This window comes from Lolium perenne, chromosome 7, assembly GCF_019359855.2.
Source record: "Lolium perenne isolate Kyuss_39 chromosome 7, Kyuss_2.0, whole genome shotgun sequence".
Taxonomy (NCBI): Eukaryota; Viridiplantae; Streptophyta; class Magnoliopsida; order Poales; family Poaceae; genus Lolium; species Lolium perenne.
The window spans coordinates 85,673,134-85,682,455 of NC_067250.2; the positions used below are offsets into that span (position 1 = coordinate 85,673,134).

The window sequence follows — 9,322 nt, forward strand, 5'->3', positions numbered from 1 at the left end:
TTTATAGGTTTAGAACTAACTTGACAAACTGCTATAGATACAGGACATTGAGTGTACTTTACAAAAAAAAAATTATAATCAATCCATATATATTTATATTAACAAATAATATATGATAGATATACATGAGCTTTCTCTAGCTATTATAAAGTAAATTCTAAAAACAAGCAAAATATTAAGGATCTTCAACTTTTTTTCTTCTTGCATGACATAGTCTTGCACTTTTCTGAAAGAAGCCAAACATATATACCAAACTACACCTATAAATAACAATAAAGGTTCTCTCATAATTTTAATTTGAGTCACAATGCCAAAGATATGTGCACATGCCTAGCTATTAAAGTAGTCAATCAACATAGGCAAGAGTATTAGCACATATATGCTAGGGAAAGGCAACCAGAGAGTCTAGTTGTCGTCGCTGGGGAGCAGAGAGTATGAATCACCCTTGTCGATGATGTACCAGCCTCGAAAAATATTGCAAGGACAATCCTCCTCGCAGCCACGAGGAAAGATCAAAAAATGATATGACGAATCAAGATCTAAATGGAGTTCATACCTAATGATATTTAATCTTCCAATACCACCATTGATGTCAGGAAGGAGACCTCGAGGATGAACGAAGGGCGAAAAATCACTTATTGTAGACGATGTCATCTTCATTAACATGGTAATGAGAAAGAAGAGGGTTACAAAAACCCTAACCTAATCCATTAAAAACAATGTTGTTATTAAAAACTCCAGGTTACACACTCCTTGCGACGCCGGCGAGGCTAGTCGGAGGAGGGCGAACTGATCCGTGGAGTGGGCTTGGGTTGGGGATAGGTTTCTTTTAAGGAGCGACGACTGTCTTTAGATGACTATCAATGTATTTTTTCAAAATAGTAACCTTTATTACTCAATGAGTGTAAGTATTTTACTATTACTCTAACAAACCTTTCGAAAGGCCAGTCATATATTCTATAATTTGAAGAAATGACCAGTTTTTATTGAGAAAATAGTAAAAGGCCGAGTAATGGCCGAGCTGGTCCACAGGCCCATAATTCCTAGCTGGTCGAGAGGCCCATAATTCCGAGTCTCGGCTCCATTTATTGCCCTCTGAGGCCCATTACTTTGTAGAATTGAACACCATTAAATCGATCTGAACCATCTAGGCTTACCACACACCTCTCCCTGCACCTCATACGGAGGAGAAGCCGCCGCCCCCACTGAGCACGGCTGCGTCACATGGCTGCGGCACGGCCGGCCTTTACCGGCAACTTGAAGGTGAGTTTCTAAGGTACTTATCCTGTTGATGGTATCCAGATTCCTTAAATCCTCGCGATCGCGATCCTCCTTCTAAAAGTTTCAGAAACCCGTTGCTAAAACCTAATGAAACCATTCTGGACGCGGAGGCTGCGGTACCGCCCACATCACCTGCTGCTTCTACGCGTGTAGATCCTCCCGTCTGGCAGATGGGTAGTCCATGGTGGATTTTTTTGAACACGTCCATGGTTGGTTGATAGATTCAGCTATCTTCACATGAGAGACAAAAAGAAATATCTGGATACTAAGCGATAATTTAAATTGGAATGTTAATGAGCGATGTGGATTGGATAAGTCTACTAGGCATATACTCTGTTGTTGATTAGAACATGTTCAGTATTGTGCCGATGAAATGGTACAAAATTAACTTGTCTGTTATGGTTTTTTTTTTTGAAACGGAGTTATGTTTTTTTCTTTTACCTGTGAGCATCTTTTATGTGAATGAATCACATACCGCTGATTAGGACCAATATGTGGATTATAGAAGAACTGGGACTAACGTGATACTTTCGCAACAGAATTCAGATCTCTTACATTTACACTTTAATTTAAGAGTTGCATACTTTGTGCAGAAAGCACTTGCTGGTTTGAGAAGAATTGATTTAGAGGGCTTGCGATGGCGTGTTTTCGATGCAAAAGGGCAGGTCAGAATTCCTTTGCTGTTTTCAGTTGTGAGGATTTTGTTTGTGTGACATGGTCACACAGTAAGCTACTTTGTCTACATGATAGGTGCTCGGACGTCTGGCATCCCAAATAGCTGTTGTGCTCCAAGGCAAGGACAAGCCCACTTATACACCACATGTGGAAAACGGGGACATGTGCATCGTGCTTAATGCTAAAGATATCAGCGCCACAGGAAGAAAAATGACTGATAAGGTCTACTACTGGCACACAGGGTTAGTGAACTTCAACTAGAATATTATCATACTATATTTTACTTCATGTTACATTAAATTTTCTCTTCTTGCGTGTGTTTTCTTAATAGCTATATCGGACATCTGAAAGAAAGAACGCTCAAGAACCAGATGGAAAAAGATCCAACGGAAGTGATTCGCAAAGCAGTCATGCGCATGCTTCCCCGCAATAGACTGCGCGATGTAAGTGGAACTGTGTATCTCTGTTTCTGTTATCTAGGTGTATACATAAATTCTATTGTGTGTCTTGTTGATGATGTGACGCTATCCTAGTAACTTTACTAGCTGTTGAGTTATTTACATACTCAGTTTCTGCCTAAGTGTTGGCAATGCTGTGCAATATGGAAAACGGCAACGATTGCACATGTTTTCTTCCTTCCTTTTTCAAAATTTTGTTGGGACAACATGTAGCAATTCTGTAACATCTACAAATTTGATCATCCAGGAGAGGGATCGCAAACTGAGGATTTTCTCTGGAACCGAGCATCCATTCCATGATCGCCCGCTTGAACCTTTCGTCATGCCACCACGCAAAGTACGTGAGATGCGTCCACAGGCAAGGCGCGCACTGATAAGAGCCCAGAAGAAGTTAGAGCAGGCAGACAGAGGAGTAGCGAAAGATGAATGTGATGCTAAGCGTGCGAGCGAAAGGCAAGGTCCCGGAGTAGCTACCTCCGAATCTATCTGAAAATCGGCATTGATCGCATGTTGGTGATCTACCTAGCTAGGTACATACGAGTACTGCTGCTATCTCTGAAGGGTAATAAGTCTACTTTTGTTTTTGACGTGTAACTAGATAAGATAAATCGAAGCTCGAGCCAGCAAATGAGCAACTGACTTTGAATTCTAGGCTACATACTTGTGGCATGCAATACAAGCATGTGACTATGTCCCTCATCAGGAATAAAACCTATCCTTTTTCATCAATGAGAAAAATGAAAGAAGTCCTCACGTCCTTAAGTTTGTATTTAGTTTTTGAGAATGGTTTTTGTATTATATGCACTAATTAGGATTTGACAGCCGGTCCACATTGTCTCGTGTGCTGCATTGTAGTGCAGAGTGCTACGATTGACATTTAAAATGACGTTGCGAGGAGCCATCGCCGTCCATTCTAACAGCAGTGTAGTTGCCTGGTGATAGTATTGATGGTAAGGATTAGCGATCTGTTTGTTCTGGTATAATTTTGGCTTTTACGAAAATCAATGGGCGCCCGATTTCCCCGCGATCATCCAAACAATGCTGGCTTTAAGTTTTTTGAGATGAGGATGTACACTGTATGCAACAGGGTTGACAACCTGACATGATTTCACATTGCCCTGCGATGCGAAACTTGCATTCCACGTTGTCTGGCGTGCTGAAGTGTAGACCTCCCACCATGTTATGATTAATATTTAAATGATCCTGCGATATATTCACTCCGTTTCATAATTATTTCTGCGGATTTAGATATATCTGCTCACAAAATATGTCTAAATACTACAAGTTTTACTATGGTTGGAAAATTTAGGAGCCGTCGAACCCACCCAATCCAATGGTTGGAAATTAGGTAGTACTGGAAAGTACTGCAGAGAAAATACCGAAAAGTATCGGAAAGTACTGGAATTTTTTATTTATTTTATTTACTAAATGAGCAGGCATTTAAATTGACCTCAGATGGCCCTACGTGTCAGCGTGGCACTCTTACGCAACCCTCCTCTCCTCATTTCCACTCCCAAAAAAATCCCCTCTCGGTTAAGGTTTCCGGCTGCCGCCGACGAGCGCCGGCGTAGTCAATTCCCTTCGTCCGGTTTGAGCCGGTGTCTTCGCAGCCGCCGGGGCACCCGGCTACCTTTGGCGGCTGCCGTCGGCAGCGCTGTCTCTGCGGGTGGTGAGGTGAAGGAGCAGCGGGTGCGGATGGTGGTGAAGCAGATCCAACGGGAGCTCGACGACATGCTCACCCGCGACCCTGTCATGCAGCGCGCCGTCCTCCCCGAGGACTCCCTCTTCGCCGACCGCTACCTCTCCTCCCTCAGCGCCATCGCCGAGGTGGAGCTCTCCAACAACTTCCAGGTTACCCCCGCTTGCTCGTTTTTCTGCTGCTAGCTAGAATCGATGGATTGCTTGAGCGATGCTGAGTTCCTTGTTTATTTTGGTGCGTGTACGCAACGTGTATGTATCCGTGTTTGGAGACGAGAGAGAGAAGAAGGTCGTCATGGCCGGACTAAGGACAAGAGTCAGACATGCAAGCAGATGAAACTGTGACTCACCCCTGAGATATGGTTCATCAAAGACGAGTCCTTGGAGGGTGGAAGCAGGGTATACTTCAACTACTGTATTTCTTTGTTTATGTCAGACATTGACGGGCGTTACGAGATGGAAGTCTGTTCTTATGTTCCAAAAACAAGCACATTGATGCGTGATGTAGTTTAGGTAACTGACTGTACACACTACTACATGCTCCACTAATATTTCCATCTCTCGATCATTAATTTAGTTTAAAGAGGTTCGTTAAGGATTTAAGTAGTTCGTATCCATTTTAATCATTCGCATACAGTCCTTTATTTGACTGACTACTCAACTGTTCCTTTCAAAATCATATATTTCTCTGATTATCTTCTTTTTATGGTTATGTCTCCGATGTACTTATTATTGAATCTTGATAACCTTGGTTTATGCATCAATTTTGTTCACTCTCAGGTTTGTACACTGAAGTAGTATTCAGATTTCGTCAGAATGTGTTTTACAATGTTGTAGATTTTCCAGATCAATCAATAAAGATAGGAGTATTCATGTTCATAGTCTATTTCAGTTATGTAGTGCCATAGTGACATTAACTTGCAATTATATGTAAATAAAAAAATTGGTGCTACTTCATTGGAATTTTATTGTATTGTCTTTACGTACAACACATATTAACTCTTTAGAAAAATAAAAACATCTTAGACCTGACAGCATTGCCTCCTTCTTTGGAGATAACTTCTTTTCCCTCTCCATGGTTCAATTACATTGGTGAAAGGCAAAGGCTATTTATTTCACAACTTCTAAGCTTAGCTATGTAGTTTCTGTTCCATGTGCACATTATTTATTCTCACCTCCAGCTAGACATGAATGGCTGACTTTTAAAGAAATCATTCAGGTTACCTTGGCGTCAGCAAATATGTTTATTTTTGTAGACTTCTGGCAGGAATCAATCTAAATAGTATATAAGGTTGATGTTCCCAACTGTGCTATTGCTTGGCTAAAGTATTTTTGTTCCTATTTGATTCAATGCAACTAAGTAACTAAGGAGCTAAATGAGAATGTCAGATGCAAGTAAAATACTTAAAATAGCTGAGGATATATCGGAGAACTTGAGAATGTCATATGCATGTACAATGCTTGGAAGAACTCTTGATGCTTCCTGAAAACATATGCTTTGGTTTTCCTCAATCTAAATAGAAGAAAATGTCTGGAAGATTTTTTTGCATAGATATTTGGTTTAACAATGTCATAACACATTGTTTAAAGCAGGTTACAACTGGAGATCATGCTGGTGGAGTTGCAATCTTTATGGAGTTGCACTATCCTAAAATAGTACTGGAAACTTGTAGCCTGGAGTTGCAATTGAAGAGCTTAAAGGGAGAAGGTGGATTTTGCACCACACCACGGTGGCAAGTTGATGACGGGCCACGAGATGGTGCTGGTCCTGGCTCAATGGCGATAGAGGTGGCAAGAGGTGCCTGGCAGGAACACGCCAAGTTGTTTTCTTGTTCATCTGGCAGATCTTGCCTCTGTCTTTCCAAGAGCACTAGTTGAATCTTTCAGAAAAATTGTACTTACCTATTCAGACTGCGTCCAGCGAGCTTGTAGTGATGTGGTTTAATCAATAAAGTGACTGTTCTCTCTAAACAAAAGATCTTGTGTAGGATGTGTCCTTGGTGTGAGTCCCAGGACTCACCTATTTTTGTGTAAAAAGTACTACTCCATATAAACAAAATTTCTTCTGCATAGACTAATGAATAACGGGCTGATATCAGACGAATCTTCGGTTGAACTAACCAGCACAACAGGAGAACAGGACCAATGTATAACAATGTGACATAAATAAACCTAGAGAAAGTTCTCAACAAACAGTAGATATGAAACCCATCCTTCTTCCTTCAGATTAAAGCAGAAGGAGTTATTGCAGGATTACTGAAACAACAAAAATACACATGGGAGAATTAAAGTTTCCTGGGAACATGCTAACAACACAAGCTGACAGTATTACACGCCACCACACAAGGGCTACTATCACAAGAGCAAACGAGCCTGCATTTCCCAACTTCTTTCCCCTTGCAGACGCCTAGATTGCAGGATACACTCCCAAGACACAACAGTAGAACATAACTTCAGCCCTACAGTTCAATAGCCTAGCTTCTCCTCTTGTGCACTATCAACGGTGAGCTGACTCCATAAACAGTGTGACTCCTCATCGGGGATGGTTTCTGTCAAAGCAATTGCTTCTTCCGCCTTTTCAGATCAATCTGCAGTTTACAAGTCCAAAATAAATAGGGATACAAAATTAAATAGTTTACGACAGATGTAAAGAAATTCTGTATTGACCTCAAAGCAAACCCACAAAAGGTAAAAGAGAATATCACATGAAACTGACTCAGACAAGTTTTATAAATGTTTGTAGGTACGTGATGACATATGTGAGTTCCATCAGTTGGTACCTAGCCTCAGTTGGATAGATACTTCTTTGGATGTTTATCATCGTCGTCCATCTGTGTATTACCCCTAATATTTTAAATATTTGTAGGTGCAGTGATGTCCACCGGCTCACAATCTTATCTAAACATACGTCTACAAATTCAGAAGTACTACTATTTGTATTTAATACATTAATATTTCAGATACATAGGTTTGGGTATTCTTACAACATCTTAATGTGATGACACACACTCTCTACTTTATCTGCCTGCTGATTGAGTACACCCCAAATGTAATCTTTTAGCTGATTACCTGAACTTAGTAGTATGGAAGCAGATGAAAAAAAAGCAACATGCATCCTTTGTCTACAGAATTATTCAGCCAAGGCTAAAATGCAAAGAGCTTGAACCCTTTGTCCATACAGACATAATAGGCAAATGTAAGTGCAAATAGGTATTTTCGCACTTTCATGGTTCATTGGTATCTAAAATTTCCATGGATCGATCCTCCTCAACTACTACAGTCAGGAAGCATATGAAAAACAGAAAAAACATGGTCTACCGAATTAATCATACAAGACTAAAAGAAATCTACTTCAGAGTTGATCTGATGTACTTTGAGCTACGAATTCTGTGAATAGGTTGAGCTACTTTAGCTTTCCACTTTTCCCCTAAAATCAAATTCTGCTAAAAAAGGCCACATATGCACAGCAAACCACCCGAAACAGAGGCTGCACTATTACGACATCGGAGAATTGATCGGCTAATTGGGAAATTAGTTCTACCTTAGCTTCCATATTACCTTAGCTCAAATTATGGTACAGAGAAGTCAAACAAATATGCTTCTTAAGATCTTATGAGGATTTATTGTCACATGATGCTCGACCTGGAACTCGCGCTGGACGGCGTAGGTAGGTGTATTGGAAAATGTGGCCCGGCGGCTTCTTCTCGACCAGGAAGGCAGGAACTCGCGCTCGACGGCACGGCGGTTCGGAATGGGAGATCCTGGGTGGTGCCGGTGCAGTGCACGTGGCGAGAGGTGCGAGCGACCACCTGGAGGACGCGGGCGAGCCGGGCGCGGTGCGGAAATGGATGCGGAAGCGGAGAGCTGATTCGGCGGCGCGTCGGCGAGCGGCGGCAACAGCTGATTGCGCTAGGATTCAGGCGCCGGCGGCGTTGCAGGGAGCTGCGACTTTGGCGAGAGATTCTCAGATCGTGGTCACCAATACATCCAAATTATGACAACAATTATGGAATAGAGTTAGTAGTACGTACTCCTGGTAAACTAGCTATCGCCGTCGATTCTGAAAACATTAGTGTCCTGGTGGTGGTGATAATGGCACGGATTAGAGATCTCTTTCGTCTGCTATAATTAATTGGGCGTGCGTGCAGGTTTCCCTGACAGAGTGCCAATCCGAGCTGATTGATCGTACCTTCTCAATATCTTGCTGAATAGCGTGGAGCAGGAGCACCACCTGTCGACGAACTACGGGTAAAGCACTCGGAGCGAGGCTAATCTGCTAGCTGTTGCCGAGCTTCGACTTTGACGTACGAACGTGTTTAAGCTCATTTTGCAAGCTGAGGAGCGAACGCAACCTCGCGAAACCTATTGTTTAGAAAACATGATATCGTATCTTGTTAAAAAAACATGCCGAATCTATTGTTTAAATGACGTATCGAATCTTTTGTTTAAAAAACATATCGAATCGAAACGACTGATCTTACAGCGCTCCATCATAAATAAAATTTATTAAAAGTAAAACGCCACACACGAGGGTGGACACAGATATTTTTTGTATTCTTGAAGCGAAGACTTGACTTTCAAACTACCAGTGCTGTATTTTGCAGCTCATACACGGCAAATGATCGAGGCCTATAGAGTAATCCGTGCCAGCCAAATTAATCGAGGCCTTGGGCGCATGCATCGATCGAGTCGATCGTCGTCTTTGCAGCGCCGCGCGCCCACCAACTGCCCCGCTCCCCGCCGGGTGGCCAGCCATCGTTCGTGGCCACGACCTGTGAGCGACAGCACCGCAGCCATAATGTGTAGTCCACCGAAATGAGTGATGTCACGTTTACTTTCAGTACTGATTTACGGAGGAAAAAATCAATATAGAATTCTGAAAATAAATATGAAGAAAGCAGATATTGTGAAAAATAGATATACAGACTAAAAAAATAACGGCAACATATCTTATGCATCCGGTGTTTTTGTGTATCCATGATGTACCCGTCCCTCCTGAACCCTTAGATGAAAATCGCACGGACCACGTCACAACCATGACTAATTTACAATCAGACGTCCACCTGGACACTTAAGCCAATAAAAATATTTCCATAACTCCCTCATGGCGTTGCATAGAATAGTAGATCGCTGGAGGAAAAGAAGAACTTGGCGCAGGGTTGTGGGCTTGTGGCGGCCGGCGGTTGCCACACAACACATGTCCTCCGGTG

The 9,322-nt window shown here is 42.1% G+C and overlaps 2 protein-coding genes and 1 long non-coding RNA gene across 5 annotated transcripts; 2 read left to right on the forward strand and 1 right to left on the reverse strand.

Annotated features, from left to right (window-relative positions):
* Positions 1 to 1,164: 1,164 nt before the first annotated feature.
* LOC127312875 (uncharacterized) lies at positions 1,165 to 3,146 on the forward strand. The gene is made up of 5 exons (XM_051343426.2): positions 1,165 to 1,263; positions 1,875 to 1,946; positions 2,032 to 2,198; positions 2,288 to 2,399; positions 2,662 to 3,146. The coding sequence occupies exons 1-5, from the start codon at positions 1,225 to 1,227 to the stop codon at positions 2,902 to 2,904; spliced, it is 633 nt and encodes a 210-aa protein (XP_051199386.1). The 5' UTR covers positions 1,165 to 1,224; the 3' UTR covers positions 2,905 to 3,146.
* A 728-nt stretch (positions 3,147 to 3,874) lies between these two features.
* LOC127316791 (uncharacterized) lies at positions 3,875 to 6,088 on the forward strand. The gene is made up of 2 exons (XM_051347257.2): positions 3,875 to 4,265; positions 5,706 to 6,088. The coding sequence occupies exons 1-2, from the start codon at positions 4,110 to 4,112 to the stop codon at positions 5,988 to 5,990; spliced, it is 441 nt and encodes a 146-aa protein (XP_051203217.1). The 5' UTR covers positions 3,875 to 4,109; the 3' UTR covers positions 5,991 to 6,088.
* Positions 6,089 to 6,263: 175 nt separating this feature from the next.
* On the reverse strand, positions 6,264 to 8,489 carry LOC127316793 (uncharacterized). Of its 3 annotated transcripts, none has more exons than XR_007860651.2 (4): positions 8,302 to 8,489; positions 8,144 to 8,189; positions 7,755 to 8,054; positions 6,264 to 6,700 (listed from the first exon to the last, which is right to left on the reverse strand). It is a non-coding gene; the product is annotated as an uncharacterized lncRNA (long non-coding RNA). The 3 variants fall into 3 exon arrangements; XR_007860650.2 differs by having other exon boundaries at positions 7,755 to 8,060; XR_007860648.2 differs by lacking the exon at positions 8,302 to 8,489 and having other exon boundaries at positions 6,265 to 6,700; positions 7,755 to 8,060; positions 8,144 to 8,293.
* Positions 8,490 to 9,322: the final 833 nt, after the last annotated feature.

What these genes read in the sequence shown, in the direction of transcription:
- LOC127312875 (XM_051343426.2), top strand. Translation starts at nt 1,225, where the DNA reads ATGGCTGCGGCACGGCCGGCCTTTACCGGCAACTTGAAG. An exon ending in CCTTTACCGGCAACTTGAAG is followed by an intron (nt 1,264 to 1,874) that starts GTGAGTTTCTAA and finishes TACTTTGTGCAG; the next exon opens with AAAGCACTTGCTGGTTTGAG. An exon ending in GTCTACTACTGGCACACAGG is followed by an intron (nt 2,199 to 2,287) that starts GTTAGTGAACTT and finishes TTTTCTTAATAG; the next exon opens with CTATATCGGACATCTGAAAG.
- LOC127316791 (XM_051347257.2), top strand. Translation starts at nt 4,110, where the DNA reads ATGGTGGTGAAGCAGATCCAACGGGAGCTCGACGACATGCTCACCCGC. An exon ending in AGCTCTCCAACAACTTCCAG is followed by an intron (nt 4,266 to 5,705) that starts GTTACCCCCGCT and finishes TGTTTAAAGCAG; the next exon opens with GTTACAACTGGAGATCATGC.